Source organism: Prionailurus bengalensis, chromosome C1 (assembly GCF_016509475.1).
Source record: "Prionailurus bengalensis isolate Pbe53 chromosome C1, Fcat_Pben_1.1_paternal_pri, whole genome shotgun sequence".
In the NCBI taxonomy this organism is placed as follows: domain Eukaryota; kingdom Metazoa; phylum Chordata; class Mammalia; order Carnivora; family Felidae; genus Prionailurus; species Prionailurus bengalensis.
This window is the reverse complement of record NC_057345.1, coordinates 105152930-105169956: the sequence shown is the minus strand read 5'-3', so window position 1 is coordinate 105169956 and position 17027 is coordinate 105152930. Positions and strand designations below refer to the sequence as shown.

The 17027-nt window shown below is 47.7% G+C and overlaps 3 protein-coding genes across 3 annotated transcripts; 2 read left to right on the top strand and 1 right to left on the bottom strand.

Moving 5' to 3' along the window:
- Positions 1-66: 66 nt before the first annotated feature.
- LOC122481093 (histone H2B type 2-E-like) lies at positions 67-1064 on the top strand. Its single transcript, XM_043576097.1, has one exon. The coding sequence runs from the start codon at positions 211-213 to the stop codon at positions 589-591; it is 381 nt and encodes a 126-aa protein (XP_043432032.1). The 5' UTR covers positions 67-210; the 3' UTR covers positions 592-1064.
- Positions 1065-9106: 8042 nt separating this feature from the next.
- On the bottom strand, positions 9107-10601 carry LOC122481094 (histone H2B type 2-E-like). The gene has a single exon (XM_043576098.1). It carries the CDS (start codon positions 10488-10490, stop codon positions 10110-10112), a length of 381 nt encoding a protein of 126 aa, XP_043432033.1. The 5' UTR covers positions 10491-10601; the 3' UTR covers positions 9107-10109.
- A 127-nt stretch (positions 10602-10728) lies between these two features.
- Positions 10729-11343, top strand: LOC122481092 (histone H2A type 2-A). The gene has a single exon (XM_043576096.1). The coding sequence runs from the start codon at positions 10846-10848 to the stop codon at positions 11236-11238; it is 393 nt and encodes a 130-aa protein (XP_043432031.1). The 5' UTR covers positions 10729-10845; the 3' UTR covers positions 11239-11343.
- Positions 11344-17027: the final 5684 nt, after the last annotated feature.

Sequence of the window (17027 nt, the reverse complement as noted above, 5' to 3'; positions counted from 1 at the left end):
AATAGGCCGGCTCGGCCAGAATCCGCTCATTTACATAATCTCGTCCCCCTCGCAGGAGCGCGGCCGAAAACTCGCGAATCACGACGCAGCGTAACCAGAACCTTAATTTGCGTGGGGCCTCTTTAAGTCCGGAGTCGCTTCCGGTAGCCTCGGCCCTACGGTGGGGTTTGCGTTCCCGGTGGTCGGCGTCCGTGCCTTGTGCTCGCCGCTATGCCCGAGCCGGCAAAGTCCGCCCCCGCGGCCAAGAAGGGCTCGAAGAAGGCGGTCACCAAAGCCCAGAAGAAGGACGGCAAGAAGCGCAAGCGCAGCCGCAAGGAGAGTTACTCCATCTACGTGTACAAGGTGCTCAAGCAGGTGCACCCCGACACCGGCATCTCGTCCAAGGCCATGGGCATCATGAACTCGTTCGTCAACGACATCTTCGAGCGCATCGCCGGCGAGGCCTCCCGCCTGGCGCATTACAACAAGCGCTCGACCATCACCTCCCGGGAGATCCAGACGGCCGTGCGCCTGCTGCTGCCCGGCGAGCTGGCCAAGCACGCCGTGTCCGAGGGCACCAAGGCCGTCACCAAGTACACCAGCTCCAAGTGAGTCCCTGCCGGGACTCGGCGCTCGCACGGGTCGCCGGCCGCTTGACTCCAAAGGCTCTTTTCAGAGCCACCCACCTTCTAGGGGAAAGAAGCGGTTTTTCCCTATTTCAAAATGTTATTTTTCCATGCTATTTATTCTTTTTAATATCAGCCTTTTCCTTTGGATGACAAGAAAGGACTCTAAGATTGGACCTGATTCTTCTAACATTGTGGAGAGCTAGAGTACGTGTATTTGTTCTCAAAAGTAACTGAGGTTTAACAGTGAAGCGGTCAGCAATGCATGGCAGTCAACGTGTAAATATACTCATGATTATAGAAAATAGTGCTAAGGAGTGTTTGCTGTAAGGTAATTAGCTTGAATCTGTTTATTGTAATTGCATTTTTCTTTGGAAAAATAATGTGTTTGTAAACATGGAAAGCAGTACTTCTGAAACCACGCCCAACACCCATAAATAAATTTTTCTCGGTACCTCGGTATCTTGATTCTGTGGTTGAAGTAATTTCTAGTTTACACACTTTTTGCCCCAATTTGGTGTTTCTTTCAGGTACACTGAATCGGTACGTATTCACTGCTCACATTGGAGACGTTAAACTGTCAGAATAAGATAATGCAAAAGCCACTCATTTATAATAAACCCTTCTTGCTCAGGTTGATAACCTACATTCTCCATAATTGTAGTTTTGCTCCATCCTGGATAAGGGAGGAGGAAAGAGGGTTTATAAATCCAGAATCTGGGCCTGTTAATCATAAAATGTCCAGAAACATTGTTAAAACTACTTAGGTCTTATAAAGTCATTTTTTTTTTTTTAACTTTTATTTATTTTTGGGACAGAGAGAGACAGAGCATGAACGGGGGAGGGGCAGAGAGAGAGGGAGACACAGAATCGGAAACAGGCTCCAGGCTCCGAGCCATCAGCCCAGAGCCTGACGCGGGGCTCGAACTCACGGACCGCGAGATCGTGACCTGGCTGAAGTCGGACGCTTAACCGACTGCGCCACCCAGGCGCCCCGAAAACTACTTAGGTCTTAAAAATATGTGTGCTTAGGGGCACCTGGGTGGCTCAGTTGGTTAAGTGTCTGACTGCGGCTCAGGTCATGATCTCCTGATGTGTGAGCCGGGGTTCAACCTTGGGCTCTGTTCTGACCACTCAGCCTGGAGCCTGCTTCAGATTCTGTGTCTCCCCCTCTCTCTGCTCCTCCCATGCTCATGCTCTGTCTCTCAATAATAAATAAATGTTAAAAAATAAATTAAAAAATACCGTTTGCTTAGAGCAGTTCATTTTCTTTTTATCTGAAAACAGGGGCACTAAATATTAGAGAATAAAAAGGTCTTCTCCATTTCTGAGTTAGATGTTTAAAAGCAGTGTTTCCTAAAACAGTTCAAAGGCCATTAGAGCCTGAATCAATCAGTGGGTTTATCCCTTAACCCCCACATACTTCCACTGAACCCAAATCACTGGGGCACTGTGATTGGTGGGGTGAGAACCTCTGGGACACACCAGGTGATTCATGTTTCATAACCGACATATTGGCTATGTAGTTGCCATGTTATTTGGTAACAATCTGTTTGCAGTTTTCAGTTACCATCCAGACATTTCCTTTTTCCTAAATTGTCTTTTCCCAGAATTATTCATAATATTACATACAAAACTAGCTTCATTTTTTCTCTCATTAACCCAGGGCACCAAATATAGCATAAGACTTTGCCTTTCTACTTTTATTAAGGTTTGGAAACACATTTTAAAGAGGTCAAATGAGAACAAAAAATAAAGTACTAAAAGGCACAAAAATGAAACTTTCTGAGAAAAAATTAAGCACACTGCAAGTGTCCTAGGTCATCCCCTGGCTTATATACTTTATGTACCTACATAAAATCTCAGATATTATTGGCAGACCGTCCTATCTGCCCTGCCCAATTAAAAAACGGTAACTTATTTCCTAGTATTGTGCTAAAGCCATCCCTTCTTTCCAATGCTTAGGTCTCAGGAAACATTTCCCTACTTTTGCACATGTCTTGCTTGGATCTACTAAGTGATTAGAAAGAAGGCCAAAGCTTGAAAAGTTCAGGTAAATTATGGAGATGGGGAAGGGAAAAGAAAATAGGGGAAGGTCTGCATTTACAGGATAGGAATATAATGAAAACATATTAAGAGGCACACAGGATGTTGGGCAAATACTGTCATTATATGTGGGGGAGGGAGTGGTCACCTTTGGTTCTGAAGATTCTCCAGATATGGGTAGGAAAGCAGAAAACAGCAAATTCTTAAAAGTGGAGGTGAGTCATTATAACTGTATTACCTATCAATAGTTCCCTTTAGCACCGGTGTGAAAGCAAAACAAATATCCTGTTCAGGCTCCACTAGGAGTATTTTTGCACACAATTTCCTGCAATAAGGGAGAGGGGGAAAAAACACATTTTGCACCCTCAGATAAATAAAACATGCTGGGGGTGCAGCAGTAAACAGAGAAGGAAAAGTCGCTATCCACATAAAGCTATATTTTAGTTAATGGATGCTGAAAACAAAAAAATGAAAGAAATGCATAATAATATTCAGGGGAATGTATGTGTTATGAAGTACCAGAGAATATGGAAAGGAGTGTGGACAATAGGTCTGATCTGTTAATATTTGAGCAGAGGCCTGAAGAAAGTAAGATAGCCATAGGCTATCTTAGAGAAGAGTATTCTAAGAACTGTGTATTCTAAAATCCAGTGCAAAGCCCCTGAGACAAGTTTAGAGAGTTTAAGGAATAAGCAATAAGCAATAGTGTGGCTGAAGCACAGTCCACAAAGGAAATATCTGCAAGGAGAAAAGATCACAGAGGTAGTTGACAGATCATGGGGGCTTCATAGGCCATGGCAAAGATTTTGTCATAAAGGAGTTGGAGTGCCTTTGGGGAGTTTGATCAGAGTAATGACATTATTTGATGTTTTTTTTTTTTTTAAAGCTCATCCAGGATGCTATGTTAAAAAATAGACTGTAAGAGAACAAGAGTAGAAGCAGGGAGAATTTCAAAGAGGCTACAGTAGTAGTTCAGGAGAGACAGAGGTGGTACCAGTGGAGATCTGAGAAGTAGTTAAGATATATTTTGGTACATTTTGAATATATTTGATAATATATTCAAATGTATTTGATAATCTTGGACATATTTTTAAATTGATGAGCTGAATGTTATGACAGGAGAAGAATAAAAGATTAATTGCAGGTTTTTGGCGAGAGCACTTGGAAAGAGCTGCTATTTACTGACATGAGAGATGAGAGATTTGGAGGGAGAAATCCAAGAGTACTGTTTTGGACAAAAATTGTGAGACTCCCGGTAGCTATCCAAGTGGAAATATCGAAAAGGAAATACTAAATTCCCAAACAGGAATATGATATATGAGAATCTGGAGTTCAGGGAAGAGAAAGGGGTTAGGTGTATAAAGTCTGGCTCTTGCTCTGTTGTAGATGATCTACCCTTTCTTTTTGAAAGCATTTAGAATCACTATAACACATCAAGATACATTTTCTCCCTGAAAGTTACTTAGCTGTGGTCTCAGGATGTGACTAAATTCCCCTATCCAACTCCACTTTCAACCTCAGATTTTAGAAGACAGAATAACCAAATGTCTAAGCCCACATCATTTGAGCATCCTTGGACTGGTGCTATCACTTAAGTCACCGTTACCACTAATGACTATAGCAAGTATGATAAACAGGTAACATTCAAAGTTCTGGTTAGTATATGATCACCGTCAAACATTCATAAGCCTTTTGATGAGGTGAAAAATCTTACACATTCATGATGAAATTGTATCAGGGTGAGCCTAGGTGGCTCAGTCGGTTAAGTGTCCGACCAGCTCAGGTCATGATCTTGCGGACTGTGGGTTCGAGCCCCGTGCCAGGCTCTGTGCAGACAGCTCAGAACCTGGAGCCTGCTTTGGATTATGTGTCTCCCTCTCTCTGCCTCTCCCCTGCTCACACCTCTCTCTCTCTTTCAAAAGTAAATAAACATTTAAAAAAAATTTTTTTAAAGAAATTGTATCAGTTAACAGATTTACTGCACAAACAAAATGGGATGTCTATGAAAGCTGTTTCTGTAGTATTTAAAGTCTTTAATTGTAACTTTTAAAAAATTTCTGAAGGAGGGGGAATTCAAACCTATAGAAAAGTTTGTGGATGTTCAACCATTTCTTCATCTAGATTCACCAATTGTTACTATTTGCTGCATTTGCTTTATCACCTTTTTTTTAAGATTTTATTTTTAATTAATCTCTACACCCAACATGGGTCTCAAACTTAACAACCCTGAGATCAAGAGTCGCATGTTCTATGGACTGAGCCAGCCAGGTGCCCTGCTTCATCACTTTTCATGCACACATGTTTTCTAAACAATTTGAAAGTAAATTGTAAGCATCTTGACACTTCTCCTTAAACACGTCAGCATGTCTCCCTTAAAAATAAAGACATTCTCCTATATAATTACATACCATTATTACATACAACACATTTAATAATGACTTAATATTAAATAACACAATCCATATTCAAATTTCTCCAATTGTCAAAAAATATCCTATAATATAGTTGTTGTATTAACTTCCTATGGCTTAATTAGAAAGTCTTTGCAGATGTAACAACTTGCAATTGACCCTTGAACAACAAGGATCTTGGGACACTGACCCCTGAGTAGTCAAAAATCTGCAAATGAATTTTGATTTCCCCCAAGCCTACTGTTGGCTGGAAGGAATCCTCTCCAATAACATTAGTCATTAACACATATTTTGTATGCTATATGTATTATATACTATTGTCTTATAATAAAGTAGGCTAAAGAAAAAATGTTAAGAAAATCATAAGGAAGAGAAAATATATTTTGAGCCCTGTGCTGTATTTATCGAAAAATATGTGTACAAATGGAACTGTACAGTTCAAGTGTGTTGTTTAAGGTCACCTAAGTGTATTAAAACTTTGTGGCTTAAAACACACACATGTATGCTCTTACATTTCTGGAGGTCAGAAGTACAAAATCAGTTTCACCAAGTGGAAACCAAGACTGCTCTCTCCAAAAGCTCTAGGGAGAGAATCCATTTCCAAACATTTTTGAAAAGCTTCTAGAGGGGGCTTTTTTTGTTCCTGGTCCCTTCTTTCCTCTTCAAAGCCAGCATCACATCATCTTCAAATCTCTCTCTGCTTTTATCACCTTCTTTCCCTTCTTGGCTTTCTGCTTTACTCTGATAAGGACCCTGGTGATTACATTTGGGGTTCCCGCAAATAATTGAGGATATTTTCCTATTTCCAAATCATATCAGTAAAATCCCCTTTGCCATGTAATATTCACAGATTCTAGGGATTTAGATGTGCACATATTTGGGGGCCATATTCAGCTTACCACAGCTGTTGACTGCTATTATGGGTTGAATTGTGTCCCCTGAAAAGATGTTGAAATATGATTCCACAGTGCCTTAGAAAGTGGCCTTATTTGGAAATAGGGTCTTTGCAGAGATGTACAGGCATGTCTCTGAGATCCTGTGGGTTTGGTTCCAGACTACCGCAAGCGAGTCCAATGACATTTTTGGTTTCCCAGTGCATATAAAAGTTATGTTAACACTATACTGTATTTTATTAAGTGTGCAACAGCATTATGTCAAAAAAAACCCCCTGATATATATACACCTTAATTACAACATTTTATTGCCAAAAAATGCTATCACATGAGCTTTCAGCAAGTTGTAATCATTGATCGCAATCACCATAACAAATATAATAATGAAAGTCTGAAATATTGTGAAATTACCAAAACGTGACAGAGACACTAAGTGAATAAATGGTGTTGGAAAATGGCGCAGACTTCCTCCATATAGTGTTGCTGCAAGCCTTCAGTTTGTAAAAAATGCAGTATCTACAAAGCACAATAAAATGACATATGCCTGTAACCAATTTAAAATGAGGTCATCGGGGTGGACCCTAATCCAATGTGACTAGTGTCCCTATGAAGATGTAGAAACACAGGAAGAAAACTGAGCCAGAAGTCAGAGTTATGCTGTCACGTGTCAAAAAATAGCTGAGGCTACCCAAGGTGAAAAATAAGCAAGGATTCTCCTTGAGAGCCTTCAGAGGGACAGGACCCTAGCAGCACCTTCAGATTTCTAGCCTCCAGAGCTATGGCAGGATAAATCTCTGTTGTTTTAAGTCGCTCAGTTCATGGTACTTTGTTATGTCAGCCCTAAAAAACTAATACAAATACTACAATTTTAAATAATAGAATTATATTAAGTTTTTATTTTTTTTTATTTTTATTAAAAAAAAATTTTTTTTTAATGTTCATTTACTTTTGAGACAGAGAGAGACAGAGCATGAACGGGGGAGGGTCAGAGAGAAAGAGGGAGACACAGAATCTGAAACAGGCTCCAGGCTCTGAGCTGTCAGCACAGAGCCCAACCCGGGGCTCGAACTCACAAGCTGTGAGATCATGACCTGAGCGGAAGTCGGACTCAACCGACTGAGCCACCCAGGCGCCCCTTGTTTAAGTTTTTAAATCACATCTGTGATTTGTTTAAATCTCAGACATTCCTTCCTGATGGTAATATTAACCTCTGGCCCTGGTCACATACTGATTTTAACACTTGGAGACTTACTCCAAACATGTAGTTGGAGCCCCTCTATTTTTTTCTTATCTACCCTATTTATCCTCTGAGACCTTTCAGGACAAAAGGCCTATCATCTTTTATGCTGGGAAATTATGTGCTATTATTTCTCAAATATTTCAAGAGTCAAAGTAGTTGAAATAAAATACGTCAGACAAACAGGCTTAACCGGATATCCGAAGGTACAGCAGGGCTCCGAGGTTGGCTGAATTCCAGGAGTGGCTCAGAACACTGATCCTCCCCTGAAGATGTTCCTTCTTCTAGTGTTGTCTACAATTCTTCTTTGCCTTCACACCCCAGAGCACTCCATCCTCCTTTGCCCTTCAAAGAAACTTCTTTCCCAAAAGATAAAAGCAATCTACATTCCCTTACTCAGTTACTTCAATTTCTGAAATGTTTGTGCTAATCAGATTGGTCTAGATTTCTGAACTAATCAATGTGCAAAGGGGGCTGGGATTACACTCCAACCAATCAGGCCAACCCTGTAGGATTTGTTGTCTGGGAAACAAATGCAGGGGCACCTGGGTGGCTCAGTCGGTTAAGCGGCCGACTTCGGCTCGGGTCACGATCTCGCGGTCCGGGAGTTCGAGCCCCGCGTCGGGCTCTGTGCCGACAGCTCAGAGCCTGGAGCCTGTTTCGGATTCTGTGTCTCCCTCTCTCTGACCCTCCCCTGTTCATGCTCTGTCTCTCCCTGTCTCAAAAATAAATAAAACGTTAAAAAAGAATTAAAAAAAAAAATCACCCAAGTGCAGACTGTTAGCTCCCAAACCACTTAGATAAGAATTTCTGGGGATGTCATCCAAGCATCAGTATTTTTTAAAGTTCTCCAGGTGATTACAATAGACAGTCCAATCTGAGAAACACAAAAGGGATTAGGTGGATTCCTTAATGAAAATCAGGACGCTATTAGAAAAACAGAGTAAGAAAAATAAATGCTACAGTAATATTATTATAGGACTATCAACTACTAAGTTCTATTTCATGACAAACACATAAGAAGAAATAACATTTTCAAGAATACATTAAAGCTGGGCACCTCGGTGGCTCAGTTGGTTGGGCGGCCAACTTCAGCTCAGGTCATGATCTCACAGCTGGTGAGTTTGAGCCCCCCATGTGGCTCTGTGCTGACAGCTCGGAGCCTGGAGCCTGCTTCAGATTCTGTGTCTCCCTTTCTCTCTGCCCCTCCCCTGCTCACATTCTGTCTTTCTCTCTCAAAAATATATATTTTTTTAAAGAATACATTAAGGAGTCAAGGAGAAATAGTCTGGAAGAATACCTTAAGGTGATAGTCCTTCATCCCCATTCCTCTGTGTTTGTGTTCTTTTCCCTGAGTACTACATGCACTCTCAAATTGCCAACGCCATATATCCACCTGAATATTAAAAGCTTCTCAAATTTGACTCAGAACTCTAGATCACTTTTCAGTGCCCCAAAAGCCATACCTCCTCCCAATATTCATCCTCATTAATAGCACCAGATGTTCAAATAAAAAACGTACGGGTTTTGCTTTTAACTACATCTTATTCCTCACCAAAACCTATCACTTTTACCTCCAAAATCTAATCCTAATTCCAACATATTTAACCATCAAATTATCATTGTACTCCAATCCAACAGGTCTAGACTACCAGTGGTTCTCACACTTTAGCAACCATCAGAATCAGCCAGAGGACCTGTTAACACTGATTACTGGGGCCTGAAATTTTCATTTTTGATTGATTCTCAGGTAATACTGACGCTGCTCATCTGAGACCAGACTTTAGTAATCACTGCTCTACTTCACAACACTGCTATATAGCCTACTAGTTGGTTTTCTTGCTTCTACTATGGACAACCTAGAATCTAGATCCACTAAGCAACCAGAGTAATTTTTTTTTTTTTTTTTTTTTGGGTAAGGAGCAGCAGGCAGAAGTTTATTACAGATCGGAAAGTATGAATAGTATGAAGTCTCTCTTTACAGAGAGGGGGTATTTACAATGCCCCCAGAGTAATCGTTAAGGCTAATGAGGTCATGTGTGCAGATCCTTGCCTAAAACAATCCAAGAGTTCCCAAAACACCGAGAACAAACTCTCAAGCCAATCTAACTCCTTTTCACTTTCCCAGCCATATTGGGGCTTTCTACTCGGCTAGCATTTTACACTCTCCTGCTTCAGAAATTACGCATATGTTGTACCCATTCTGTGGAAATAGCCTTCAAATTGGACAAGCTTTTCTAATAATTCTCATCACGACCATATATTAGGCAATTTTGAGGATCTGCACCAGCATTAACGGTTACTAGGTAGCAAAATCCGCTTAAATCTTACCATGAATGAAAAAAAAAAAAGAGCAGGTGCTCGTGAATCAGGGATACCGAGTCAATGAATTTGTCAGAACCAAAACTAAAAGTTATCCTTTTTAGCTCACAACTCTAAAGCACATGATGGAAAGACTGAAGTACCACCACCGTTTTACCAATTGGGAACACCAACCAGATAGTTGGTTGCACCTTTGTTAACCTGACAACTTCCTTATCGGGCACAATAAGTTAATGAAAACAAACAGCATTTCTCAACGTTAACGACTTAGCAACGCACACGTTCAACTCTACGCAGCAAAACCAAAGCCAGCTTCAAGGGAGGTCCTCTACAAGCCAAATAACACCATTTCCCATTGCGGTCTTCTACCCAACTATACAGAACTACTCTATCATCTAACTAAAAAAGAAAAGTAACGGTCACTTGTGCTTCACAAAAGAATTCAGAGTACTAAAAGAAGAACCCCAAAGGCAAACTAGGAACCATAATACAGAAAACGAACAGCGTCTTTCCCCGAGAAGGTAGGTGGCTCTGAAAAGAGCCTTTGGAGTCAAGCGGCCGGCGACCCGTGCGAGCGCCGAGTCCCGGCAGGGACTCACTTGGAGCTGGTGTACTTGGTGACGGCCTTGGTGCCCTCGGACACGGCGTGCTTGGCCAGCTCGCCGGGCAGCAGCAGGCGCACGGCCGTCTGGATCTCCCGGGAGGTGATGGTCGAGCGCTTGTTGTAATGCGCCAGGCGGGAGGCCTCGCCGGCGATGCGCTCGAAGATGTCGTTGACGAACGAGTTCATGATGCCCATGGCCTTGGACGAGATGCCGGTGTCGGGGTGCACCTGCTTGAGCACCTTGTACACGTAGATGGAGTAACTCTCCTTGCGGCTGCGCTTGCGCTTCTTGCCGTCCTTCTTCTGGGCTTTGGTGACCGCCTTCTTCGAGCCCTTCTTGGCCGCGGGGGCGGACTTTGCCGGCTCGGGCATAGCGGCGAGCACAAGGCACGGACGCCGACCACCGGGAACGCAAACCCCACCGTAGGGCCGAGGCTACCGGAAGCGACTCCGGACTTAAAGAGGCCCCACGCAAATTAAGGTTCTGGTTACGCTGCGTCGTGATTCGCGAGTTTTCGGCCGCGCTCCTGCGAGGGGGACGAGATTATGTAAATGAGCGGATTCTGGCCGAGCCGGCCTATTGGTCGTCAGAACACAGATCTGCCTTAGCCAATCAAAGTGCCCCGTAGACAATCCGGGTTCTGCCTATAAAAGGCTGAAGCGGCGGCGTTTGCGGCGACTATTCTCGGTCGTCAAGCGGGAGGTGGTCGCGGTGAGCGTTGCCGTCATGTCTGGCCGTGGCAAACAAGGAGGCAAGGCTCGCGCCAAGGCCAAGTCGCGCTCGTCCCGCGCCGGCCTGCAGTTCCCGGTGGGCCGAGTGCACCGTCTGCTGCGCAAGGGCAACTATGCCGAGCGGGTGGGGGCCGGCGCGCCGGTCTACATGGCGGCGGTGCTGGAGTATCTGACGGCGGAAATCCTGGAGCTGGCGGGGAACGCGGCCCGCGACAACAAGAAGACGCGCATCATCCCCCGCCACCTGCAGCTGGCCATCCGCAACGACGAGGAACTGAACAAGCTGTTGGGCAAAGTCACCATCGCCCAGGGCGGCGTGCTGCCCAACATCCAGGCCGTGTTGCTCCCCAAGAAGACGGAGAGCCACCACAAGGCAAAGGGCAAGTGAGGCCGGCGTCCGGAAGCTCAGCCAGCCCTGGTGGCAAAGGGGTACCTGTGAAATCAAAGGCTCTTTTAAGAGCCACCCACCCTTTCAAATAAAGAGTTGTTCACACTAGCGACTCTTCTCCGTTCCACTATTGGCCAGTAGTCGCCGAGCCGCTCCTGGCCTCTCAAATCTTGCGCCTCAACCATCTCGTAGATCTTACTTAGGACTTGAAGGCAGGGAGAGGAGCTAGAGCCCGTTGGGCGCAGCCACGGTCGACTGCGCTAGGAGTAGTACTGTTGGGTGGCCCCCGGGCTCCTCCCTCGGGAGTGGGTGCCAAGTACGCGACTCCGGGGCTCGCGAGGCCTTTGCGCAACACACGTGCACCCCCCGTCGGCAGGGAAGCTGGCAGTTTGCGGGAGTGTGGCGGCCCTGACCTTGGCTTAGCTGAGCCGGCTGTCTCAAGTAAAAGTGAGGGGGCCGCCTTCGCAGCGGAGGGACAGGTCCCCGCAGGCGGGATCTTGCGCTCGGGAGGCGAGGGGGTGGGGTGAGACGGACAACTTTCCCATCCGAAAAGTACCGACAAGGCGGGAAAAGAAGATCCATCACACCAACGAGGGGGCTCTTAGAAGGGGACAAGGCGCTTTGGGGGGCGGGGAGCAAACGGAAAAGTGAGGTGGAGTTGGGGAGCCCGCGAGGGAAGGAAGAGGGTACTGCGCGGCAAAGGGGTAAAAGGGTCAGGGAGGAAGATTCGGACAGAGTTGAGCTCAAAAATGAGCCCCCTCCCCTCCCTCCCCGCCCGCCGAAAAGAAAGGAAAAACAAGGTAGGAGAAAGACTTGGCGAACTGGAAAGTAGAAAGCGAGGCGAGTGGGCGGGGTAGGGAGGATTGTGCCCAGGCCAATGAGTGATGCCGGGACGGGTGACGTCACAGCCAATGGACAGCCAGCGCGGGACTTTCAATTATCGCCCCGCCCGATCGGAAGAAGACGGTGCCTATAAAGAGTGCGGCGGCGGGCCGAGGCCCCGTTACTCTCGCTGCCGCTGCGCTGGTGAGTTGGTGTTTTGGTTCGCTATGGCCCGTACAAAGCAGACCGCCCGCAAGTCGACCGGCGGCAAGGCCCCGCGGAAGCAGCTGGCCACCAAGGCGGCCCGCAAGAGCGCGCCCGCCACGGGCGGCGTGAAGAAGCCGCACCGCTACCGGCCGGGCACCGTGGCCCTGCGGGAGATCCGGCGCTACCAGAAGTCCACCGAGCTGCTGATCCGCAAGCTGCCGTTCCAGCGGCTGGTGCGCGAGATCGCGCAGGACTTCAAGACGGACCTGCGCTTCCAGAGCTCGGCCGTGATGGCGCTGCAGGAGGCGAGCGAGGCCTACCTGGTGGGGCTGTTCGAGGACACGAACCTGTGCGCTATCCACGCCAAGCGCGTCACTATCATGCCCAAGGACATCCAGCTGGCTCGCCGCATCCGCGGGGAGCGGGCTTAAAGTGCGCGCTCGGCTCGAGGTTCCATCCCATCCAAAGGCTCTTTTCAGAGCCACCCACGACGGCACCTGAAAGAAGCTGTGCCACTCGTCTTCGCTCTCTCCCGGCCGACGCTCTCATACTCTACCACCTCCCCTGTGCAAAGCAGACCCGCCGCGCCCCCACCCCCACCCCCGCACCGCGCGGATGAGGCACCAGAACCGGGTAAAGCGGAGGGTCTCCCGGCAGGTAGCTCGCGGGGCCACGCGCCGAGTCCAGGGGCGTCCCGTCCCGTTTGTTGGCTCCCTTTTTCGGGTGAGGCCAGGACCCCCACTTCGGCTTCTGTGGGGCGGGCATGCGTGCTCTCTTCCTGGGGTGTCCTTACGTGCCCCACGGTGGCCCCGGGTTGTAAGCTGTCGGGACAGGAGACGAGAGACGACGATGAGTCCCTAGGGAGCGGTCCGGACTCGGCTGGCCCGGCTTCTTCCCCAGCGGGAGCCGTGCTCCCGCGGCCTCCACACCCCCGCCGGAAGTGGCCCCCAGAGGCGCGGCGCTCCGGCTGGTGGGAGGGGGCAAATCCGCCACCCGCCACCTTGGTACCGCCAGGTTTCTGCTAGGTCGTCGTCAGGATTCCCAAACCCTGCCTGCACGTCGGGTGTCGGTAACGCCCAGGTTGCCCCGGGCAGCGGGACACTTAACGGGTGCCATTCATCCCCTTCACCCACTTTGGCAAAACTCCCTTGCTCGCCGCAGCGACGTTGCCAGAGGTCTCGCGCTTTGCACTTTCTCCCCCCGCCTTTCTCCCCCCGCCCCGCCCCGCCCCGCCCTTTGTTTCGAATGCCAAGGAACCTTAAGGAAGAAGGTAGGATTGGGCAGCTCCGGGCAGGAACACACAGGACAAAGAGGGTCTGGCTTGTGTGGCCCAGCATTCAGCTCTGACAGTCCTATGGGTTTCTCTAAAACAGCCGCGGTGGGAAGATGGACCGGGATTCAAAGGCCTCCTCAACACGACACCACTCCCCGGGAGCTCCGCCTGGTCGGTATCCTTCCCTGCTCACGTCCACAGCAGGAGACTCGCGATTCTTCCAGGAGGACAACCCCACATGCAGAGACATTTGAGGAGTTTTGTGCAGGTACTTGAGTTATCCAGCGCGGGGGCGCTCAGTAGTTCAAGCTCTCGGGCGGCTGGAACCAAGGGAAGGCAGAGCACGCCCTGCTCCCTTCCCCTCCTTGCCCACGTCTGTCTGCCCCAGCATCTGTGCGGGCGGAGGCTTGAGTTTCTCTCCGAGGGGCCAGTCTTATTACACCAGATGAAATGGAAGTCTTCACGCCTCTCGGGGTCTTAGAAATGAGTCTGTTTACCTAGAAGAGTGGGGCAGGACCTCGGGAAGCTGGCATTACACGAGCAAGAACTCAAACACCAGCGGCTGTGTGCGTCTCAGATTGACACCTCTTATCCTTGATCGTCGTTTATGTACACCCGGAAGAGACCAGAGTTGGTGGTTTCGTTCACACAGAGATTGGTGAAAATTCACGGAGGGGAACAGAAACAGGCAGAGATAACTTTTGAAAACTTTTGCCCTTTGCAAGGAGTGTGGGGAGGAAAGAAAGAGAGAGAGGAAGGAAGGAAGAAAACTTTTTCTGCTCCTGCCAGAGGGTCCCCAGTTTTCAGCCCCAGACTCAAGAGATTTTCAGAATAGGCCCTGTGACCGGCTGAATTGTGTCTCTCCTCCCCCCTCCCCCCTCCGCCCCCCCCCCCCCCCCCCAGCAATTCCTGTGTTGAAGCTCTAACTCCTAGTACCTCAGAAGGTGACTGTATTTGGAGATAGGGCCTTTGAAGAGGCATTTAAGTTAAAATGTCATTAGGATGTGCTCTCATCCTATATGAGTAGTGTCTTTTTTATAAGAGGAGATCAGGACACAGTCAGCACAGAGGGACGACCATAAGAGGACACAGTGAGAAGGCAGCCACCTGCAGGCTAAGGAGAGGCCTCAGAGGAAACCAAATCTGATGACATCTTGATCTTGGACTTCTTAACACAAAAAAAGGTTTTTTTGTAAGTTTTTATTTATTTATTTTGAGAGAGAGAGAGAGAGCACCAGGGGCGGGGGTACAGAGAGAGAATCCCTAGCAGGCTCCATACAGCGCAGAGTCCAACGCGGGTCTCCAACCCACAAACGGTGAGATTATGACCCGAGCCAAAGTCTGGCACTTAACCAACTGAGCCACCCAGGTGCCCCTTGATCTTGGACTTCTAGCCTCTAGAGCTGGGAGTCGGTAAATTTCTGTTGTTTAAGCCACGCAGTCTGGTATCTTGTGAGGGCAGCCCTAGGAAATCAGTACAGGCCCCATGGTCTCTGCCCGGGGCCTCATTCCCTGCTCAGACCAACAGTACGTGATGGGATCCCCTGTGACTTAGTTATAAGCAGAAGTAGCAGTGACTTGGAGCTCTGCAGGGATGACCCCTTTGCAGCCCGCATCTCTTGTCCGTTGAAATTTGTTTCCAAAAGTGCAGCCTGAAGTCTTCAAAGGGAGAATTACGTTCCAGAGTGGCAGAGCCCTTAGTGGCTCAGCAGACCCCTGATTTCCATGCCGGAGCCCTTCCTCCTCAGGATCCCATGCCTCAAACTGATACTACATCAGCTTCAACCAACCTAAAATACCAAAGATGCCCAAGACCTGCCCGTGGCCCTGAGATTTGAGAACAGCCTGCGGGCATCTGCCGTGGCTAAGGCAGAGTTCAGGGATTCCTGGCTTAGTGGGAATGGCTATGATCTGCCTTCACCCCTCTCCTCGCGTTTCTACCCACGTGTGCTCCTCCCACCACAACAAGTGGAGCGCTCGCTCCCCAAATCCACGATTGCAGGGTGTGGAAGGAAAATAGGAAAGCAGAGGAGGAAGAGCACGGGGGAGTTAGGACCTGGCCCCTCGCTGGTGCGGGGCAGTGGTGCCCTTCCCTGGGTGGTCTTAACTGGTTTCCTGTCAAAGGTGAGCCCCTCAGAGGATGGACCTCATCTGCATCACTAATCTGCCTTTCAGCGCTTCTACACAACAGCAGGTCTGGGTCTTGACAGTCAAAGAGTGCTCCACTCAGCCTGACCGACTGACAGCCTGACATACTGAAAGGGCTTTCTGGGGTACAATCTGAGGCTCTCGGGTGGCTTGGGCAGCATCTCAGGCCCAGAAGTGGCTGCACAGACCCTGGAACCTGTGATGTTGCTTACAGATGTCAGTCCTTTCTGTCCTGTGTTAGCCTCAATATCACACTGCTTTACTTTAGCAGCCAAAGCAACTCTAGCCTCAACAAGTCTCCCTGTCTGAACCCCAAAGGGAACTTTAGTGGCATTGTTTATACCCAGTCAGGAATAGAATAAAATCCATGTTCCTGTGACTGTAAAAGCCTACCCTCCCAGCAATCTTTCCAATCTTTTTGTTTGTTAGGAGAACAGCGCAACCTGGGGACATCAATAGAAGAGAACAATTTATTTTTATTTTTTTTGAGTTTTTTTAAACGTTTATTTATATGAGAGAGAGAGATTGCAAGCGGGGCAGGGGGAGAGAGGAGTGGGAGACAGAATGTGAAGCAGGCTCCAGGCTCTGAGCTGTCAGCACAGAGCCTGATGCGGGGCTCGAACTCATGAATTGCGAAATTATGACCTGAGCCAAAGTCCGACGCTTAACAGACTGAGCCACCCAGGTGCCCCGAAGAGAACAATTTAAAATGTAAGTTTTCACATTTAATATTTTCTGTACTTAAATCGTTTTCTACCCTCAGATGAGAGTTAAACGATAGTTAAGGACAAGGTAAATAAATGCTCTTCCTGTAATAATTACCTTCTGTGTGGATAGCTCGGTTGCAGGAAATGTCTACCCCGAACCTGGGATTTTTAAGAAGTGAAAAACAGTGTCTGTTCAGATTTAAATCTGCCTTAGGGTAGTGGGGGACGGGTATGTGTGTATGGGTAGAGGTAAACGATGAGGTATGGCCCTGTTGACATTACCCTTTGCTTCCTTGGACGAGGAGTTGGCCTCTGGGTTCACACCCTCTCCTGGTCCTCCTTATCCTTCTCCACGTCCGCACCTCCACCTCATGTCCTCCTCTATCTCTGCCAGGCCCATCAATATTCCTGGCCTTGGCTTTGTTTTCCCCTGCAACTCAAGTGAGATCATGGATTCCCTGCCTGCCATATCTCTGCCTCCCTCAAGTGCTCCCGAGTTGGTATCTCCTGCTGAGCCCACCATCCTGAGCTCCACACCAACATTTCTAACTGCCTGGTGGCCAGGTCCTTCTGGATAGGTGCTTCTAACTCAGCATATTTCCAAAAGAGCATCATCTTGCTTCCCAAAGCTA